A 23,252-nucleotide genomic window follows, 5' to 3' on the forward strand; every position below is an offset into this window, starting at 1 on the left:
GTAAATTCTTTAGCGCCTATCGCGTTGGCAATCTCTAACGCCCAATCACTCAAAGTTGTATTGCTCACACCAAATGACTGTTGTCTGGCATCGGTAAATAACTCAAAAAGTCGCGCATTTATCTCCGTCGCAATTTCCAGTCGACTATTACGTCGTCGAGCGACTTGCTTTTTCCATCTATACAATTCACGTTCAGAACGGACAAAGCGATACTTATTTTGAACAGTACTGACAAGTAGGCGTTTCTTACCACTTTCGTTCAACCAATACGTCACCGCTTTTTCTTTGTCTGATAAGGTAATTGTAGTTGCTGATGTTACTTTCGGAGATAATTGATGATGGTACGTGGCACTATCACTCGAAGAGTCTTCATGAGTGCAACTTTCGTCGGTGTCTTCGCCGTCTGTAGAGTCACAGTCTGCAACATCGAGTGTTCCAGTTGTTTCTAGCCACATGTCTGCGCCATTTACATGCTCGTCTAGAACTTTAACAACCATGTCGCACAACACATAGTCTTCACGCGTGTTTTCTGTTGATTGCTTCATTTGGCGTCTGTGGTATATCTCCATGGCAAGCAGCAAAACATTTACAGGATTCGCCATCACCTGTGAGGGGAGATTGAATGTTCACCGTAAAGTGGCTTGCGGAGTACAGATGAACATGTACAGAACATCTTTCATATCTATAACCAGTTTCAGGACGGTACGTTTCGAAATACGTACCAGAAATTAAAAGGACGTGCATGCCACAGAAACGAACATTCGTTTCCCCTTTCCACCAAAACCGTGCAGCGATATTCCTCTTTAGTGAACGCCGCGATAAGACGGCCGCTCTTCCCGACCATGCGCACAACGCTCGCGACTCGCCATTTCCAGGGGTGGCCAGCCGTCACTGCAAGCGCCAAGCAGGATACACAGCCATGTTCGTGATTCTTTTTTATGGACTTCCAGTTCATGTCAGCAGCTACAATTTTGCTAACGGACCTTTTGCACAGTTAAATAACAGTGCTAAAAAAATCAATACATGTTTCGGCATGACAAGTCTGACCATTCCCTTGTAAGTGTTCTGCCAACAAAGCGCATTCTTTGTTTCGCCTTCCCCACAGTATTATCTATGTGGTCATTTCAATTTCAGTTGCTTGTAATTGTAATTCCTTGGTATTTATTCGAATTGACAGCCCTTAGATTTGTGCGATTCATCGTATACCCAAAATTTATCGGATTTCTTTTAGTACCCATGTGGAAGACCTCGAACTTTTCTTTCCCTAGTGCCAATTGCCACTTTTCGAACCATAAAGAAATTCTCTCTAGATAATTTTGTAATTTGAATTGATCGTCTGATGATTTTACTAGACGGTTAATTACAGCGTCATCTGCAAACAATCTAACGGGGCTGCTCACATTATCAACTCGATCATTTATGTAAATCAGGAACAGCAGACGGCCTATGACACTACCTTGCGGAACGCCAGATATCACTTCTGTTCTATTCGATGATTTATCGTCTATCACTACGAACTGTGACCTCTCTGAGAGGAAATCACGAATCCAGTCACACAACTGAGACTATACTCCATATGCACTCAGTTTGATTAATAGTCGCTTGTGAGGAACGGTATCAAAAGTCTTCTGGAAATCTAGGAATATGGAATCGATCTGGGATCCCTTGTCGACAGCACTCATTACTTCATGGGAATAAAGAGTTAGCTGTGTTGCACAAGAACGCTATTTTCTGAATCCGTGTTGGTTATGTATCAATAAGTCATTTTCTTCAAGGTGATTAATAAAGTTCGAGTACAGTATATGCTCCAGACTTCTACTGCAAATTGAGGCCAGTGATATGTGTCTGTAACTCAATGGGTTACTCCTATTTCCTTTCTTGAATATTGGTGCGACCTGTGCTAATTTCCAGTCCTTAGGAACAGACCTTTCGTCAAGTGAGCGGTTGTGTATGATTGCTAAGAAAGGCGCTGTTGTGTCCGCATACTTTGAAAGAAACCTGATTTGTATACCATCTGGACCGGAAGACTTGCCTTTCTTAAGTGACTTGAGTTGTTTTAAATGGTTCAAATGGCTCCGAGCACTATGGGACTTAACATCTGAGGTCATCAGTCCCCTAGAACGTAGAACTACTTAAAACCTACTAACCGAAGAACAACACATACATCCATGTCCGAGGCAGGATTCGAACCTGAGACCGTAGCCGTCGCTCGGTTCCGGACTGAAGTGCCTAGAACCGCTCGGCCACAACGGCCGGCTTGAGTTGTTTCGCAGCACCTGAGGTATCTACTTTTATGTCACTCATGCTAACAGCTGTTATGGTTTCGAATTCTGGAATATTTACTTCGTCTTCGTTCACGAAGGAATTACGGAAAACTGTATTTAGTAACTCCGCTTTAGTAGCACCATCATCGGTAACATTTCCATCGCTATCGCGCAGTGACGGTATTGCCCTTTTTTTGCCACTGGTATACGAACAGAATCTCTTTGGGTTTTCTACCATCTTTTGAGACAATGTTTCATAGTGAAAACTATTAAAAGCATCTCGCATTGACGTCCGCACTAAATTTCGAGCTTCCGTGAAACTTAGCCAGTCATGCGGATATTGCTTTCCTCTGATTTTGGCATGCTTTTTTCGTTGCTTCTGCAACGGTGTTCTGACGTGTTATGTGTACCATGGTGGATCAGTCCCGTCTCTTATTATGTTATGCGGTATGAATCTATGTATTGCTGTCGATACTGTATCTTTGAATTTGCGCCATATCTGGTCTACACTTACATAATTAGCTTGGAAGGAATGGATAATCTCTCTTAGGAAGGCATCAAGCGAATTTTTATCTGCTGTTTTAAATAGATATAATTTGCGTTTATTTTTAGTGGTTTTGGTTGATATGGTTTTGAGCCTCGCTACAATGACCTTGCGTTCACTAATCCCTGTATCCGTCATGACGCTCTCTATTAGATCAGGATTATTTGTGGCTAAGAGGTCAAGTGTATTTTCGCAACCATTTACAATTCGTCTGGGCTCATGAACTAATTGTTCAAAGTAATTCTCAGAGAAAGCAAGCAGTACAATTTCGGAAGATGTTTTCTGTCTCCCACTGGGTTTGAACATGTATTTTCGCCAACAAATCGAGGGTACATTGAAGTCTCCACCAATTATTAATGTATACACCTCCAAAGTGTATTGCAGTGACGCACTGTCACTGCCCTGTGGTTAAATTTACTGCCGCATCAACACAGTTAGACCGCGAAACACCGGTGATGCTGTATTGTACCGTATCACATTAAAAAAATCCCTTGTACCACAGCATCATCAGTAAACAACTGTAAATTGCTGCTTACTCTGTTCGTGGGACCAGTTACGTATATAGAGAATAGAAGCTGTGCTACCGCACTTCCCTGCGACACTCATGACGAAACCTATGTCTCCGACGAACATTCGTCATCGAGGACAACAAACGGGATTCTATTACATAAAAAGTCTTCGAGCCTCTTACATATTTAGGAACCTAAAGCGTATGCTCGGGCCTTCGTCAGCAGTCTGCAGTGGGGCATCGTGTCAACGGCTTTCCAGAAATCTAGAAATATGGAAAAACGCCTGTTGCTCTCTATCCATGATTTGTAGGATATCGCCTCCCTCTCACTGCCACTATCTATTTAAGTGTCTGTCCCACTGATTCCCTTTTCTCCCTTTGGGCCATTCTTCTGTGTCTCTTCGATTATCAATTCTTTCATCCCTTTCTCTCTCTCTCTCGTCCGTACCACTGTCTCTTTCTCTTCCACTTTCACTGCCTTTCTGTTCCGCTGTCGTTGTCTTTGTCCCATTCTTTTTCTTTTCCATTAGCACTCTTTCGTTCTTGATTACAGTCTGCTGTATTTTGCTTCAACCATCATTGTCTCCTCTACAGAAACGTGATTGGAGAGCCTTTGCTCAGATTTAGACTACTAGAGCGGGAATCCTTAACGCATGGGTATAGGGGATGAGAGAAATTGAGCAAATTTTTTAACACGTGGGTGTAGAGCGATGGAGGAGAACTGGCAATCGGTAACTCCTCTTTCTTCGGCTCCACCGCTATTGCCTTCATCTATCTCTCTTTCTCTTCCACTGCCACTTTCTCTTCCACCGCCACTTTCTCTCTCCACAATCACTGTCTCCTCTCTCTTTTGCTCCCACTGGCAATCTCTCCTCTCTCATTCACAGTTACTGTCTCACTTCTCCTCTCTTTGAGCACAAAAAAGCGGGAATATATTCGCATGCTAAAATTTTTGTTAAGAAACTTGGAATGAGGATGATGGCTGCTGGTTTCCCTCTTTTCTGTCAGAGAATTTCGAACTGGAACATAATCGTCTTTTTTTGTGCTCCTTCCTTTTCCCGCTAGAGCAGCAGGGTGTCCTGTTCACATAAAACGAATTTATAAGTCAGCAAACATTTGACCGTTTGTTTATGTGGTCCGACACATATTTACTTTGGCACATATGAACAACAAATAAGCACCCATAATAAACGGTTAACACAAAATTATTTGCTTTAGATCTTTTTCTTTATACTTTGCGCAGCTATGGTAACTCAGCGAAAGCGCCCGGCTTATGATACGTTTCTTAAATGGGAATCGGCGTTCGTTTCTTCAAAAATACAAATTGAGTACTACATTAAATTAATATCCCAACCCATCGCCTGAGGAATAAAAACAAAAGGTTTTAAAGGTATATTACGAATGTACTTTGAACAGCGTAGCTAACGCACAAACACCACACGACGAAACAGAGGTTTCCTCTAGTTTAAAGTGAGTTGGTGAGTGGGTGAGACCCATCCAACTTAAGTCCAGAACAATGCACTATATTTACAGAAGAATGAAGTCACTGAAAGAAGGCCCCAGCGCGGCTACGCCAACTCTGAATTTAGAATATTTCCAGGGCGCCACAACTCGCCCGTTGCCTCACAGAGTGTAGTCACGGTGTGACAGTCCATGGTGCTTCTGACGTCGTCACACTGTCCGTTCGGTACTTATCTTGCTCCAAACAACCCCGTTTCTTAATTCAAGAGGTATGATGACCAACGCGATCAGAAAAATCGCTGAAGGATGAACCATATTCTCGAAATTCTTCGACCCTGCAATTTTGGAATTCCGAACTTGCTGGTAGACGTTTGTTCTTCTTATACCAGGCATAAAACAACAGTAAATGCAATTTCTGCAGCTAAAGGGTTTCCTTATACGAGGGCTGTTCAGAAAGTAAGCTCCGATTGATCGCGAAATGGAAACGACTATGATAATCCGATAAAGCTTTGCACAGATGTGTTGGGCAGTGTCTCTAGTATGACCCTAGATAGCATCACGTCACTCCTCTCATTTCTGAGCTCATAGTGATCGCGTAAAGTTGTCTAGAGAATAGTGTCTCCCGCCAAGTACGAGGACCTGGTGAGAAATTTCGCCTGAAGCTATACAGCCAACATTACATAACTGTCGTGCAGTTTCTTCTACAAGGCAATATTCTCAGCCGCATTCTGAAGGGGCAATGAAGATGCTCCTGCATCGTTTTCAATTGGAAATGTTTGACTACCGACAATACAGCCCGTAATTGACTCCCCCTGCGTTTCATTTCTGCTCACATGAACCGCTGGCTATGAAGACAACATTTTGGCACAGAAAACGAGCTGTAGGCCAGCGTAGAGATTGGCGGAAAGCACTGGCGGCTGTCTTTTATGATGAGGGTATTGGAAAGTTGGTACAACGCTACGACAAATGTCTTAGTCAGAACGGCAACTACGTAGAGAAGTAGCTGGATGGTGTAGCTAACTGTTAAAAATAAAACATTTCTAATTTTCACTGTGGTTCAAATTTCGCGATCAATCGGAGCTTACTTTCTGAACAGCCCTCGTATAAAGAGTGTAGAACACGTTGCTGCTACCTCCTTTGTGCTGTAGTGGTCGCGCACTACCGGGCTGAAAACTCCTACTGTTTTGTCAGGACGTAGACCGAGGATCTGTGTGACGCAGTTAGACGCAGCAAAACATTATTGAAAATTATTACATTTATTACTCAGAATACCAATCGTCTGCCGTGTCTCCTGCGATGGCTGGTGGCTGCGTAATCCGGAGAGGCAGCCGCTGAACCCAACAGCAGACTCAGAGCTGCCGAGGGAGCTGCACCAGCTCGGATTGCAAGTCGATGACAACTTGCTACGGTGGTTGGCGCCCGCTAGCGAGGTAGTCACGCCCCATCGGCAGCGCTGCTTGGAGACGGCGCTGACAACGTGTGTGTTTGAGTCACACGCCATTTCGGGGAGTACTCAATCACTCCCAGATTACTGCCTAAGTTGTCCTGTCAGGCGGATCGCGATGTCGGACCCCGTGACGTCGTGCTTAATGCTAAACCTGGCTCGCCGATACGGTAGACCGCCAGACTTGTACGACGGCGGAGTTTCAGGGCAGCTTCTACCCTGGACCGGAGCGATGTTGGTAGACCTCTGGACTACCTATCAGGTCTTCATTACCTATGGCTACGGATCGCTGATCTTCTCCTAAGGCAGCAAGTGTTAAGACCAACACTACAACAATCTCACATACAAGATGTTACCACACCATAAGCAGAGAATCGAGGGCGCACGACATGAACGCCATCGGTCCTACTGATCGGGTGCTCTAGGCTAGTGGGGGAGGAATACTTACGTCGTCGACGGGCGGCTCAACTCTGTGACATCATTCATAATAACAGAATCGGTTCTGCTCTTCTCGAGTCGTCAGCGGTCTTCGGTTCCGCTGTTTAACGAATTTATTACAGAGTCGTTACTGCTTAGTCAAACCCCTGCTAGGCGTTGTTATGTCCTCCATAGTGTCTCTTGCATAGCTTTACGAAGGCAGTCGTTCTGCATTCTCCTCACGATTTTGTGCTGAGCTCTCTCGCAGTCTCACTTTAGGGTGCGAGGTCACTGTTTTCCTGGCCGAGTAATGGTGCTAAAATGTTTGCGCTTCCCGGCTGGCGGCTATTGATACTTCCCCCTGATTGAGTAATGCCATTCGAACTTAGAAAATTTTCCTCTCCCTCTTCCTTACTAATTTGACGCATAACGGTGCTGAAATTCTAATCGCTTGCAAATGGTTGGTTGCTTTGGGAAGCGGACCAAACAGCGACGTCATCGGTCCCATCGGATTAGGCGAGGATGGAGAAGGAAGTCGGCCGTACCCTTTCAAAGGAACCATCCCGGCATTAGGCTGATTTAGGGAAATCACGGGAAACCTAAATCAGGATGGCCGGACGAGGGATTGAACCGTCGTCCTCCCGAATAGATTTGCATATGCATGAAGTACACTTAACGCCAATTTGAGTTTCACCTTCGTGATGTTGGATTAATGACCATCAGTCTATGTTTGTTCATTTTATAATCGTATTATATATAGTCTTTTCGCTAATACAGTTCGCAAAATTGTAGCAACTGGATTAACAGATAATAGGAGATTATCGAACAGTGTTTTGGATTGAGAATTCAACTACAGTAAGATAGTTGCTGTGAGGCAAATTTGAGAGAAGCACTAACATTTTAACAAACACATTTTGGCGACATTTATTTTTGTAAGGCTTTTTTACGATGGCCTTAGGCTGAGTTTGCTAACATCTGGAGTGAATATCGGATTCCGAGGAAAAATAGCGCATTGTGAGAATATGCACAGTGAGAACAAGAGAAAATGTCAAATTCTGCAGAAAGACGGACAATGACTTAGACATTTGTACAGGTATACAGCGAGGTGGTGTTAGTGCCAGGTAGTGGATAACATAGTACATGCGAATGTCTTGCGATAAATAAACAGAAATGAGACGGTGAAAGCGCCATCTTGAGTGAGAAATCATTATGGAACCGCACTCAGATGAAATCGTAGGTTTATCATAGTCGGAAGCGGTATGAAGATAGAGAAATAAAAGGCATGTTAATCTGAAAATCAGTGCTGGGAAGACTGAATTCAGTTGCATTGGAGAGAATCGTCATAATGTTTCCTGCTGCAAGTAAGAATTTTGAGATTTTCTAGTTCAAGAACAACTGAATAAAGCTGTAGATAAAACAACGTGTTTATAATGAACCCAGAGCCCACTTCTGAGTTAATCTGTATATGATTTAACCCACTTGGTTCAAAATGGCTCTGAGCACTATGGGACTTAACTTCTATGGCCATCAGTCCCCTAGAACTTAGAACTACACTCCTGGAAATTGAAATAAGAACACCGTGAATTCATTGTCCCAGGAAGGGGAAACTTTATTGACACATTCCTGGGGTCAGATATATCACATGATCACACTGACAGAACCACAGGCACATAGACACAGGCAACAGAGCATGAACAATGTCGGCACTAGTACAGTGTATATCCACCTTTGGCAGCAATGCAGGCTGCTATTCTCCCATGGAGACGATCGTAGAGATGCTGGATGTAATCGTGTGGAACGGCTTGCCATGCCATTTCCACCTGGCGCCTCAGTTGGACCAGCGTTCGTGCTGGACGTGCAGACCGCGTGAGACGACGCTTCATCCAGTCGCAAACATGCTCAATGGGGGACAGATCCGGAGATCTTGCTGGCCAGGGTAGTTGACTTACACCTTCTAGAGCACGTTGGGTGGCACGGGATACATGCGGACGTGCATTGTCCTGTTGGAACAGCAAGTTCCCTTGCCGGTCTAGGAATGGTAGAACGATGGGTTCGATGACGGTTTGGATGTACCGTGCACTATTCAGTGTCCCCTCGACGATCACCAGTGGTGTACGGCCAGTGTAGGAGATCGCTCCCCACACCATGATGCCGGGTGTTGGCCCTGTGTGCCTCGGTCGTATGCAGTCCTGATTGTGGCGCTCACCTGCACGGCGCCAAACACGCATACGACCATCATTGGCACCAAGGCAGAAGCGACTCTCATCGCTGAAGACACACGTCTCCATTCGTCCCTCCATTCACGCCTGTCGCGACACCACTGGAGGCGGGCTGCACAATGTTGGGGCGTGAGCGGAAGACGGCCTAACGGTGTGCGGAACCGTAGCCCAGCTTCATGGAGACGGTTGCGAATGGTCCTCGCCGATACCCCAGGAGCAACAGTGTCCCTAATTTGCTGGGAAGTGGCGGTGCGGTCCCCTACGGCACTGCGTAGGATCCTACGGTCTTGGCGTGCATCCGTGCGTCGCTGCGGTCCGGTCCCAGGTCGACGGGCACGTGCACCTTCCGCCGACCACTGGCGACAAATCGATGTACTGTGGAGACCTCACGCCCCACGTGTTGAGCAATTCGGCGGTACGTCCACCCGGCCTCCCGCATGCCCACTATACGCCCTCGCTCAAAGTCCGTTAACTGCACATACGGTTCACGTCCACGCTGTCGCGGCATGCTACCAGTGTTAAAGACTGCGATGGAGCTCCGTATGCCACGGCAAACTGGTTGACACTGACGGCGGCGGTGCACAAATGCTGCGCAGCTAGCACCATTCGACGGCCAACACCGCGGTTCCTGGTGTGTCCGCTGTGCCGTGCGTGTGATCATTGCTTGTACAGCCCTCTCGCAGTGTCCGGAGCAAGTATGGTGCGTCTGACACACCGGTGTCAAAGTGTTCTTTTTTCCAGTTCCAGGAGTGTACTTAAACCTAACTAACCTAAGGACATCACACACATCCATGCCCGAGGTAGGATTCGAACCTGCGACCGTAGCGGTCACGCGTTTCCAGACTGTAGCGCCTAGAACCGCTTGGCCACCCCGGCCGGCCATTTAACGCACTCCCATTCTTACTCCAGTAGGTGTGAATAATGCAATAATAGTTCCAGAGGTGCTGTACATATCAGAGACGTTGGACACCACAGATCGTTAGCCTAGTTGCAGATATAGATATTTGGAATATAGGGGACCAAGAATTGTTTGTATGACATGGTGCGACAAATAACAACGTCCGAAAATTGAAGGCAAGATGACTTCTATAAGGAGAACTTACGGCTGTCAAACTGGAAGACTTTCGGTCCTTAGCTGTTATTTTGGGAATGCCCGAGGGAACTTGCTTGCTTCGGAGTAAAAAGGTGAATGAAGTCATGAAAATGAATCGATGGAAAAAACCATAAGAACGCTGTTTCTGTGGGAAGACTGTGAGTTCGGCATAAGCTCTTAAAGGCCGGTAAACGTCGAGAAGTATGTAAGCGTTTATGGTTCTCAATTCAGACTAGGGTCTATCTAATACAATAAACATACTGTGACAAGTCAATGTGTGGTTAATGTAGCAATTGTACTAAAACTCCGAGGAAGATTTACAGTGTTGACAATTGCCTCCAAGAAATGCTATTCATTTACTTAAACTACCAGGCTAACACTCGTTTTGCAGATGTCTGTCGTTCTCAGTAATTTCCAGAATTTTTCATCTAAGCTGAAACCCCACAATGTTTGATGAAACGAGCATTACCTATACCTGGGTGGCGTCCAAGAGTTCTCGTTGCGCCACTGATAAAATAAGTCGAAAAGTGGCAGAGGAATGCTTGGTACGTCTTCTTCCCGTTTTCTAAAAGCCATAATTATAGGCCCGTATTGCCGACGTTCTACCCGTTACGCAACTATGGAACCTCTTTACTCTCGCGTGTTGTAACATTAAATTTATTTAAACTTTTTACTATTTATTTCAAACATTAATTTTGTTGCTGAATTTCTTGCGACAAATATGTCGGCAGTAGTGACAATCGTTTTAACTTGCGACAAACACTCGTGTAGGAGGCTTGTGACCATTATATGACTAACTCGACACGACGTTAATACTGCTTCAGGTCGCTAAATAAGATGGTTCCACTGGTTATAAAAACTTCATTGACGCATTTGGGGCATGATGCACCATCAGAATATCAGAAATAAAGTTAATGCAAAATAAAGCGTCAAGTACAGACTGTGTTAACTTCGGTCTGTAAAATGTCATCACATTCTTCTTGAGCGAAAATATTCTCTTTAGGCACCAACATGCATTACGTGGGCAAAGATCTTATAAAACTCAGTTTGCTATCTTCATCCAAGAGTACTAGAGGTCATTAAACACATGCCCCCAAGTAGACTCCATGCTCCTTAATATCCTGAAGACAATCAATAAAGCTCCAAACTGATGATCAGTAAACAAAGTGTGACCCTGCGGAATATCGGCCCAGGCCTGTGATTAGATTTAGAACTTCTTAGCTGATAGAACTCAACACAGCGTTCTTAACGGATCGAAATCAAGAAATATAAAACAGATTTTTCGGGTACCCTGAGGAAATGACTTGAAGGCAATATTATAGAAAGGAAAGAGAAAGCCGAGCGGTCTAAGGCGCTGCAGTCAGGGACTGTGCGGCTGGTCCCGGCGGAGGTTCGAGTCCTCCCTCGGGCATGGCTGTGTGTGTTTGTTTGTCCGTAGGGTGATTTAGGTTAAGTAGTGTGTAAGCTTAGGGACTGATGACCTTAGCAGTTAAGTCCCATTAGATTTCACACACATTTGAACTTTTTTTGAACTTTTTTTTTTTTTTTTTTTTTTTTTTTTTGTGAAAGAGCAAGTAGACGAGTATGAGAAAGGAAATTTGGCAGACCATTGAAAGTCTTAAACAAGACCCCTGGAGTAAACGACATCCCGTCAGAACAACTGACAACTGATATCCTTGGGAGAGCCAGCAACGAAAGAGCTGTTGCACCTGGTGTGTAAAAAGTATGAGACAGGGGAAATAACCTCAGACTTGAAGAAAAATGTAGTAACTCAAATTCCAAAGAAAGATGCTTTCCGGTGTGAATATTACCGAACTATCAATTTAATAAGTCATGGTTGCAAAATGCTAACACGAAAAATAACTGGTAGAAGCTGACATCAGTGAAGATCAATTTGGATTTCGGAGAATTGTAAGAACACTCAACAAATTCTGACTATACGACTTACCTTAGAAGACAGGTAAAGGAAAGGTAAACGTACGTTTATAGCTTTTGTATAATTAGAGAAAGCTTTAGACAGTGTCAACTGTAATACATTTTTTGACGTTATAGAGGAGGAGGGTAAAATACAGGGAGCGAAAGGCTATTTACAACTTGTACAGAAACCAGAAAAATAGTCCTTAGAGTCGAGGGGCACAAAAGGGAAAGCAATTAATTGAAGAGAGTGAGACAGTGTTGTAACCTATCCCTGATGTTATTCAACCTGTACAGTGAGCAAGCTGTAAACGAAACGAAAGAAAAACATGGTTCAAATGGCTCTTAGCACTATGGGACTTAACATCTGAGGTCATCAGTCCCCTAGAACTTAGACCTACTTAAACCTAACTAACCTAAGGACATCACACACATCCATGCCCGAGGCAGGATTCGAAACTGCGGCCGTAGTGGTCACGCGGTTCCAGACTGTAGCGCCTAGAACCGCTCGGCCACACCGGCCGGCCAGAAAAGTATGGAGAAGGAAATAAAGTTCATCGAGAAGAAATAAAAACTTTGATGTTTGCCGATGACGTGGTAGTTCTATCAGAGGCAGCGTAGGCGTTGGCAGGGCAGTTAAACGTAACGGATAGTATCTTGAAAGGAGGACATAAGATGAACATCACAAAAGCAAAACAAGGGTAATGGAATGTATTCGAATTAAATCAGGCGTTGCTGCGGAAATTAGATTACGAAACTAGACACAAGAAGTGGCAGTTAAATAACTGATAATGGAAGAAGCAGTAAGAACGTAAAATGTAGACTGGCAATGGCAAGAGAAAGAGCTTCTGAAGAAGAGAAATTTGTTAACATTAAACGTGAATTTAAGTGTTAGGAAGCCTTTTCTACAGGCATTTGTCTGAAGTGTAGCCTTACGCGGAAGTGAGACGTGGATGACGTAAATCCCAGAGAAAAGAAAGTAGAAGCTTTTGGTTTTGTTACAGAAGAATGCTAAAGATTAGATAGGTAGATGGTGTAACCAATGAGGAGGCACTCAATTGCAATGGGAAGAAAAGAAAGTTGCGGCATAACTTTACTAAAAAAAAAGTGTTGTTAGGACTCATTCTGAGACATCAAGGGATCGCGGACTTACTGGTTCAAATGGCTCTGAGCACTATGGGACTCAACATCTTAGGTCATAAGTCCCCTAGAACTTAGAACTACTTAAACCTAACTAAAGTAAGGACATCACACACACCCATGCCCGAAGCAGGATTCGAACCTGCGACCGTAGCAGTCCCGCGGTTCCGGACTGCAGCGCCAGAACCGCTAGACCACCGCGGCCGGCCTCGCGGACTTACTGTTGGAAGGAAGAGTCGAGGGTAAAAACATAGCCGGCCGATGTGGCCCAGCGGTTCTAGGCGCTACAGTCTGGAACCACGCGACCCCTACGGTCGCAGGTTCGAATCCTGCCTCGGGCATGGATGTGTGTGATGTCCTTAGGTGAGTCAGGGTTAAGTAGTTCTAAGTTCTGGGGGACTGATGACCTTAGAAATTAAGTCCCATAGTGCTCAGAGCCATTTTTGTAAAACCATTAGGTGGGGACCAAGAGACCAATATAGTAAGCAGGTTCAAAACGATGCAGGTTGCAGCAGCTTTTCGGAGATGAAGAGGCTTGCACAGGACAGGGTAGCATGGAGAGTTGCATTGAAGCGGTACAGTTAGTACACTTCACCACTATTTCCGATATGCAGATCGGTAATGTTTACAGTCGTCTATGACATTAAAAGTGTGTTTCTTCTCTTGTAATCATAAACCTCGGCCATTGGACCTGGAAATGTGCACCACTGTGTTTTATTCCGACAAGTACTCCTATGTGTCACACTTCCTCGTTCTGTCTATATCCTACTGTTTATAAGGGTACGAAACTCCGCGATCAGGTACTGAAGACTACGCGGTAGTTGACCGACCGCCATGTCATCCTTCATTCATATTCGGATGTGGTATGGAGGGGCATAGGGTCAGCACACCACAGGCCCAGTCGTTGGCGACGTTTCGGCGTTGGAGCCCCTACCTCTTAACCAGATAGCTTCTCAATTGACATCACGAGGCTGAGTGAACCCAACCAAAGAAAAACCCCTTGCAGTACCAGGAGCCGAGCCGGCCGCTGTGGCCGAGCGGTTCTAGGCTCTTCAGTCTGGAAACGCGCGACGGCTACGGTATGAGGTTCGAATCCTGCCTCGGGGATGGCTGTGTGTGATGTCCTTAGGTTAGTTACGTTTAAGTAATTCTAAGTTTTAGGGAACTGATGACCTCATATGTTAAGTCCCATAATGCTCTGAGCCATATGAACCATCTGAACACGGTATTATGCATGTGTACCAGTTTCTTTGGCTCTTCAGTGTATTTGCTGAAGGAGAAAGAGGGAATTTGAGAAAACATGGTTTGAAAGACATCGGCGAACGCGGAAGCGAACCAGGAGCCGAAACAAGGCCCCGACATGAGCGTCTGTCGTGTTGACCACTCAGCTATCGAGGCTGACATTAATGTTACGGGATTGTAATGGGATGCAGGTAGGTGATGTACTAACCCAAAAATAGATAGCAAGCAGTAGGCTTGTCAAAGCTTAGCACGAGAAAGTTAAGCACAGAGTTTGCTTCAGAGGGCTGTAGAAAGATCGATTCGGACGAGAGTAGAGGGTGTAGGTTGGTCTTCAGCCAGTGGAGTCCAGCGGTTTAATTAGGGACAGTTGTCGCCGGAAAGAAGGCATGTTCTGACACTGCTGCTAGTGGGGTTGCGCTAAAGTCGTCCTCCTGCTGAGCTCCAGTTGGTATGTGATAAGAATTGAAAATGAGTTACAGCGTTGTGGACTGGACTCATGTTGCGTTATTTAGGGTTGATTTTATTAGTGAAGAGTCAAATGTCGAGGTCATTATTATTATTTTGGCGGAGTAAGTTGATGAGTGGTGGTCATTGCCACTGTCTTCGAACAAGTGCTGACCATCAGTCTTGCACCTTACAGGACGTGCTCCAGACTTTTACGTGGTGGTATATACGAAATCAGGTGCAGATATTTCTTCGCTAGCATAGTTTTGTGCAATGGAGGTAACTTTTGAAGTGGTCCTCTTTGTAATGCAGTCTTGGCGGTCAGGTAGCGTCATTGCTGGTGTGGCACAGTAACTGCGGAAAATACATAGGTGTGAACTCGATCAATGGTAGCGAACTTTCAAGAAAGTTAATAGAAAGTGGGCTAGAATGTTTTTAGTTAATATTTGGACGAATTCGCGGCACTTTCTTTGTAGTTTGGTTGGTTCAAATGGCTCTGAGCACTATGGGACTCAACATCTTAGGTCATAAGTCCCCTAGAACTTAGAACTACTTAAACCTAACTAACCTAAGGACATCACACACACCCATGCCCGAGGCAGGATTCGAACCTGCGACCGTAGCAGCCTCGCGGTTCCGGACTGCAGCGCCAGAACCGCACGGCCACCGCGGCCGGCCTTTGTAGTTTGTATCCGCGCCATGTGTCATTGCGACTTTCGAAAGAAAGCAGTAACGGTCAGGATATTGTTATTGGTGGGTGTTTAACTGTGGTCAGTGATTATTAGAGGTAGCATGAATTGCGCGATAGACATTTTACTCGATTAATTTGAGTGTTCGGTTGATTCTCTTTGTGGTTCGTGATGGGGACGTTGTGCTGGCCTCGTGTATGCAGGTGGTAGCAGTGTCTTGACCAAGGTAGCCAGCTACTGACACAGTATCCTAACGCGTACTAAAAGTAATTTGGGACGTTTTGATATTAATTTTGAATATGTTTCATTGTGAGTGGGAGCGATCCATATGGTTAGCAAAGATTCACCTGGTGCCTGTGCTCGTGTTTTTTCATTTGCTGTCCCCCACTTTCGATTTCAATATCAGGATTATAACTCCTTCAGCCACGTAGACGGCAACATTCATGCGAATTTTGCGTAAGTGATAGCAGTTATGAGTATTACCACCAAAAGTGCATAGTCCCCTCTGTCAGTTCATGTCATTAGGTAAAGTGATAAAACATTTTCTGTATTATTTATTGTAATCAAAGCCTCCCCTCTGAACGTGTGTTTGCTCATTAATTCAATCTTTCCCACTTGCTTCACGAGCTTACGTAAATAATGTACCCTAGGACATCTTTGATGTAGAGCTTTCGCATGACGTACGCTAATGCAATTAGATTTATCAGTAGCGCGATGCTGCTTACTGTGCGTGTATCTGTGAGTGTCATTGCATGAAAATGGTGTGTTGTTCTGAGAGTGTTTCCCCTTCTGCCTTTCTGATAGTGTGATCAAGGGATAACTCATGGATAAGAGTCCGATTAAGGGAAGTTCATTTACTATTAATTTCTTATAATTAGAGCTTACGTTATTCCAAGTAAGAAATAATGTAGTTCATATTCAGAGAGAATCGTGTTTGATACAACATTCATGGTAATTATGGTAATTACGTGCTGCTCATGAAGTTCCTAATACCCTCTTTATTAACTGGATGACGCAAACCAAATATAAACCCCATAAGAGAAAAAGTGGCAACGCTATTAAACGAAATTAAATCAAATAATTAATAAAATTCCGATAGTTGAATTTACTGTCAAATGGTTCAAATGGCTCTGAGCACTATGGGACTTAACTGCTGTGGTCATCAGTCCCCTAGAACTTAGAACTACTTAAACCTAACTAACCTAAGGACATCACACACATCCATGCCCGAGGCAGGATTCGAACCTGCGACCGTAGCGGTCACGCGGTTCCAGACTGCAGCGCCTAGAACCGCACGGGCACTCCGGCCGGCAATTTACTGTCAGTTTGGTTACGGGCATGTTTCAAGCAATGCGTTGGCTGAAGGTGCGACTAGCGTTATCCGTTCCATTTCTATAGTTATTAATTCCAAAGATCATAAAAAGTAATTTAAAGTAGGCCCATTGAGAATAATTGAAGAGAATTTCAGCATCGGAACCTCACCATAAGGCAAGAGGCAAAAACTTTCTCTTCAGGAGTATTATAGAGTAGTACGAAAGCAATAATGACGACACAAATATAATTGCAGCCAAACCAAAAGGAAAATAAAAAACAATTACAGACCATTATGGTAACCGTGCAGCATCAAACCAGTCATCGAACTGAAGACTACAACAACAAAGGAAGCGTTATACGTCCATTACCATTCACTATTATTGTAAATGATCTGGTGAAAGTAGGAATTTGCTTCCATCTTCACCCGTAGCAAACAATTCTTCGGATACTGAACTCACAATAGGTCCCATCAGACAAACTTATCGATTCAGAACATGTAAGGCATACTTACAAGTAAAGTGCACGCAAAATAACTTGGCTAGTACCTGTGCAGACTGCGTAGCAATGGAGTAAATAACGGATATGGGAGGCACAGTTCGGCATCTGGAGACTTCGCATGAACGGATATTTCATATAACCTGTAAGCTCCAGCCAGACAATGCGCATAAACAAAACACCAACGAAAGCACAACAAGTCCGGTCAAGTGCCTGTAGAAGGAAATCTCACGAATCGAAAATGAGGTAAAAATGTGGTATAGTGGATAACATTGACACTTGGAAATTATGTGTCAGTCCCATTCAACATTACCTGCATATAAAATTTCTTTTACGCTCGGTGCAGGGATTGGCAGTTGACGAGCACCTTAAATAAATGAAGCGTATTGCTCAAAAATAGCTCGAGAGACCTCTTACACTTTGGTTACAGTGTCGGAGATAAATTATTTCAAATATTTTGGCAACCGTAAAATCTCTAGGACTATCCGTTTTAAGCGACTTAAAATGAAAGTAGGACATAAAACTACCAGGGGCGTTTAATAAGTAATGCAATATATTTTTTCCTTGGACGATTTTGGTTGAAAAAATGCAGAATTTGTTGTGCGGTATCATAGAATGTTCCCGCTTCAGCACCTATAGTTTCATGAGGTCGCGACCGCTACGGTCGCAGGTTCGAATCCTGCCTCGGGCATGGATGTGTGTGACGTCCTTAGGTTAGTTAGGTTAAGTAATTCTAAGTTCTAGGGGGCTGATGACCTCAGATGTTAAGTCCCATAGTGCTCAGAGACATTTTTTCATGAGGTTTCGATAGGTGGCACCGTTATATATACGCTCATGATCATAAATTAAGAATAATGCTGATACATGGTGAAACAACGATATGGTGGGTGGTTTGCGGGTTTAAATCACCTCGGGGTATGACCATGCCGTGCATTTGACCTGCGATCGTCGCACGGTGGCTCTGGCAGGTGCGTTGGTGTATGTCAGAGTACGGTGCAGCGAGTAAGTGTGCAGACGTTTTCAGATGTGCCAATGGTGACTGTGTATTGAAAATGGCTCAAAGAACACACATTGAGGACGTTATGAGGGGTAGAATATTAGGGCGACTGGAGGCTGGTCAAACAGCAGGTCGTAGCACGGGTCCTCCGTATGCCACAAAGTATGATCTCAAGATTATGGAAACGATTCCAGCAGACAGGAAACGTGTCCAGGCGCTACAGTACGGGACGTCCACAGTGTACAATACCACAAGAAAACCGATATCTCACCATCAGTGCCCGCAGACTGCCATGGAGTACTGCTCGGGACCTTATCGCAGCCACTGGAACAGTTGTGTCCAGACACACAGTCTACAGACGACTGAACAGACATGGTTTATTCGCCCAGAGACCTGCAAGGTGCATTCCACTGACCCCTGGTCACAGGAGAGCCCGTAAAGCCTGGTGTAAAGAACACAGTACAGGGTCATTGGAACATTGCTCCCAGGTTATGTTCACGGGCGAGTCCAGGTGTAGTCTGAACAGCGATTCTCACCGGGTTTTCAGCTGACGTGAACCAGGAACCAGATACCAACCACTTAAAGTGTCCTTGAAAGGGACCTGTATGGAGGTCGTGGTTTGATGGTGTGGGGTGGGATTGTGACTGACGCATGTACACCCCTGCATGTCTTTGACTGAGGAACTGTAACAGGTCAGGAGTATCGGTACGTCATTTTGCACCAATATGTCCGCCTTTTCAGGGGCGCAGTGGGTCCCACCTTCCTCCTGATGGATGGTAACGCACAGCCCCACCGAGCTGCCATCGTGGAGGAGTACCTTGAAGCAGAAGATATCAGGCGAAAGGAGTGGCCTGCCTGTTCTCCAGACCTAAATCCCACCGAGCACGTCTGGGATGCTCTCGGTCGACGTATTGCTGCACGTCTTTAATCCCATACGACACTTCAGGCGCTCCGACAGGCACTGGTGCAAGAATGGGAAGATATACCCCAGCAGCTGTTCGACCATCTGATCCAGAGTATGCCAACCCGTTGTGCGGTCTGCGTATGTGTGCGTGGTGATCATACCCCATATTCATTTGAGGGTACATGCGCAGGAAAGAGTGACGTTTTGTAGCACATGTGTTTCGGGACGGTTTTCTCAACTTATCACCAATACCGTGGACTTACAGATCTGTGTCGTGTGTGTTCCCTATGTGCCTACGCTATTAGCGCCAGTATTGTGTAGTGCCACGTTGTGTGGCACTACATTCTGCAATTATCCTTAATTTATGAGCATGAGTGTAGCAGCGGAGAAGCGTTCCAAACAGACAGCCATCACTGAGTTTCTTTTGGCGGAAAACCAGAGTATCGTAGATATTCACTGGCGCTTGCAGAATGTGTGCGGAGACCTAGAAGTGAACAAAAGCGCGATGAGTTGTTGGCCGAGGCATCTGTTATCATCGCAACTAGGTGGGGCAAACCTGCTCGATCTTCTGGGTACCGGTTGGCCGCAAACAGTTGCGTCTCCTACAATGCTGGAGCGTGTGGACACTCTCATTCGAGGCGATCGACGGGTCAGGAACAAACAACTCGCTGCACAACTGGACGTCTCTGTTGGTAGTGTTGACACAGTCAAAGGTATGTGGCCGCTGGAACCTCGACGCCTAACAGGAGACCATAAAGAACAAGGAAGGACCATACGTGTCGATATGCTTGCACACTACGAGGCTGATGTGGATAATTTTTTTGTCGATCATTGTTACAGGCGATGAAACATGGGTTCTTCACTTCCACCCGGAAACAAAACGCCAATCCTGGAGTGGCTCCACACCACCTCTCCTGCGAACGAAAATCTCAAAGCCGCACCCTCAACCGGTAGAGCTATGGCGACGGTCTTCTGGGGCTCCGCTACGGTCGCAGGTTCGAATCCTGCCTCGGGCATGGATGTGTGTGATGTCCTTAGGTTAGTTAGGTTTAAGTAGTTCTAAGTTCTAGGGGACTGATGACCTTAGAAGTTAAGTCCCATAGTGCTCAGAGCCATTTGAACCATCTTCTGGGGCTCCGAAGAGGCTATTCTGTTCGACGTCCTCCCTCTTGGTGCAACGATCAACTCTGAAGTGCATTGTACCACTCTCAGTAAGTTAAAGAAACGACTTCAGCGTGTTCGTCGTCACAAAACTGCAAACGAGCATCTGCTTCTCCGTGACAAAGCAAGGCCTCACACCAGTCTGTGCACCCGAGAGGAGCTCACAAAACTTCACTGGACTGTTCTTCCTCATCCACGCTACAGCGTGGATCTCGCTCTTCTCGACTTTCACATGCTTGTCCCAATGAAAGATGCACTCTGCGGGAAGCAGTACGTGAATGATGGGGGAGTTATTGACGTAAGATGTTAGCTCAGACATCGACTAGTCGATTGGTATCGTGCGGGCAGACAGGCCCTCCTAGTAAGGTGCCCTAAGGCCATCGCATTGAACGGAGATTATGTTATAAAATAGGATTTTGTAGCCGAAAGAGTGAGGAATAATACGGTGTACTGGAATCCTGAATAATAAAAAAAAAGAAAAACCTGCTTTCAGAAATAAAATGTGTTGCGATATGAAACTTCCTGGCAGATTAAAACTGTGTGCCCGACCGAGACTCGAACTCCGGACCTTTGCCTTTCGCGGGCAAGTGCTCTACCATACGAGATACTGGCAGAAGTAAAGCTGTGAGGACCGGGCGTGAGTCGTGCTTCGGTAGCTCAGATGGTAGAGCACTTGCCCGCGAAAGGCAAAGGTCCCGAGTTCGAGTCTCGGTCGGGCACACAGTTTTAATCTGCCAGGAAGTTTCATATCAGCGCACACTCTGCTGCAGAGTGAAAATCTCATTCTGTGTTGCGATAGTTACTGGGTGCCCCTCTTAGTTAAAGGAAAAGTAGAATGGCAGACTGAGATTCAATACAAGAATCCTAAGAAAATGTAATTAATCAACTAAAGAAATGGCTTACAAAATACTCGTCGATCGATTCTTGAATACTACTCGTCTGAGACCCTTGCCAGGTAGGATTAACACATCAGAGAGATAAGATCCAAGGAAGAGTGGCGCGTTAATAAGGTCTTATTTTAGTAAACGCGTGAGCGTTATGGAACAACAAACTCCAATGGCAGACGCTACATCAGTAGCGCCGAGCACAGTGGAAAGGGCAACTACTAAATGCCGAGAGTATGCGTTCCAAGAAGAGCCGGGAAACATGTTACTTGCCGGCCGTTGTGACCGAGCGGTTCTAAGCGCTTCAGTCTGGTAAAGCGCGACCGTTACAGTCGCAGGTTCGAATCCTGCCTCGGGCATGGATGTGTGTGCTGTCCTTAGGTTAGTCAGGTTTCAGTAGTTCTATGTTCTAGGGGAGTGATGACCTCAAGATGTTAAGTCCCAATAGTGCTGAGAGCCATTTGAACCATTGAACATCTTAGGTCCTGCCACCTGCCGGCCTGAATCATCATCATCATCATCATCATCATTTAAGACTGATTATGCCTTTCAGCGTTCAGTCTGGAGCATAGCCCCCCTTATACAATTCCTCCATGATCCCCTATTCAGTGCTAACATTGGTGCCTCTTCTGATGTTAAACCTATTACTTCCAAATCATTCTTAACCGAATCCAGGTACCTTCTCCTCGGTCTGCCCCGACTCCTCCTACCCTCTACTGCTGAATCCATGAGTCTCTTGGGTAACCTTGCTTCTCCCAAGCGTGTAACATGACCCCACCATCTAAGCCTGTTCGTCCTGACTGCTACATCTATAGAGTTCATTCCCAGTTTTTCTTTGATTTCCTCACTGTGGACACCCTCCTGCCATTGTTCCCATCTACTAGTACCTGCAATCATCCTAGCTACTTTCATATCCGTAACCTTAACCTTGTTGATGAGATAACCTGAACCCACCCAGCTTTCGCTCCCATACAACAAGGTTGGTCGAAAGATTGAACGGTGCACAGATAACTTAGTCTTGGTACTGACTTCCTTCTTGCAGAAGAGAGTAGATCGTAGCTGAGCGCTCACTGCATTAGCTTTGCTACACCTCGCTTCCAGTTCTTTCACTATGTTGCCATCCTGTGAGAATATGCATCCTGAGCAAAATGCCGGCCTGAAGGGAAAATTAAATCTGAGCTCACTCGAGGACTTAAGAGAGTAGTTCTTCTTGTACACCATACACGGATGGAACAGAAACGGGAAAGTGACAGTGGTAGGGACCTTCTCTTGGCAACACAATGAAAAATGGCTTGAGTAGTATAGTTTTAGAAGAAGAGATCAACGATGTGTAAGTGCTATTTTCCGTGGCAGTGTGAGGATGGTGCGAAAGCAGTGGCGTTGTGCGTGGTCAGATACGGAGGCGCTACTTTACCGAGTGCGACGAGCGCGGGGAGAACCTTTGCTGGCCCCATGGCTGCGGCGGCGGAACTCATACTAAGCGACAGACAAGTACGCCGCTCGCGCGACCCGGCTGGTACCAGCGGCGTGGCCCTGCGATAGCGGCAGCGAGCATATCGCCCGTCGCGCAGCCTGCCACAAGTCTCATGCGTCACGAGCCCCTGCAGTACAGACATGTTCAAGGCTTCGTAATGAAACGCTCTTCTCTAGTAACTAAGTAAGTCAGGGTCTGCAGTGTATATCTGTGTCTATGAGAACTGGCACTTCCATAGTGAAAACTGATACAAAATAGACACGTGTTTCAAAGTTTTACTGTCGTTGAGAGAAGTCAGCACCATTATACAGGGTGGTCCATTGATCGAGACCGGGCCAAATATCTCACGAAATAAGCATCAAACGAAAAAGACTACAAGGAACGAAACTCGTCTAGCTTGAAGGGGGAAACCACATGGCGCTATGGTTGGCCCACTAGATGGCGCTGCCATAGGTCAAACGGATATCAACTGCTTTTTTTAAAAAAATAGGAACCCTCATTTTTTATTACATATTCGTGTAGTACGTAAAGAAATGTGATCGCTTTTTTCACTTTGTGATAGATGGCGCTGTAATAGTCACGAACATATGGCTCACAATTTTAGACGAACAGTTGGCAACAGGTACGTTTTTTTAAATTAAAAT

At 45.4% G+C, this 23,252-nt stretch overlaps 1 protein-coding gene across 1 annotated transcript in view; it reads right to left on the reverse strand.

Annotated features, from left to right (window-relative positions):
- Positions 1-22,750, reverse strand: part of LOC126131776 (uncharacterized) — a 75,862-nt gene extending 53,112 nt beyond the window's left edge. The window contains exon 1 of the mRNA XM_049915175.1: positions 22,549-22,750. Coding sequence (XP_049771132.1) covers positions 22,549-22,750 — 202 coding nt within the window. The remainder of the gene's footprint in view (positions 1-22,548) is intronic.
- Between the last annotated feature and the right edge of the window lie 502 nt (positions 22,751-23,252).

This window comes from Schistocerca cancellata, chromosome 1 (genome assembly GCF_023864275.1).
Source record: "Schistocerca cancellata isolate TAMUIC-IGC-003103 chromosome 1, iqSchCanc2.1, whole genome shotgun sequence".
Taxonomy (NCBI): Eukaryota; Metazoa; Arthropoda; class Insecta; order Orthoptera; family Acrididae; genus Schistocerca; species Schistocerca cancellata.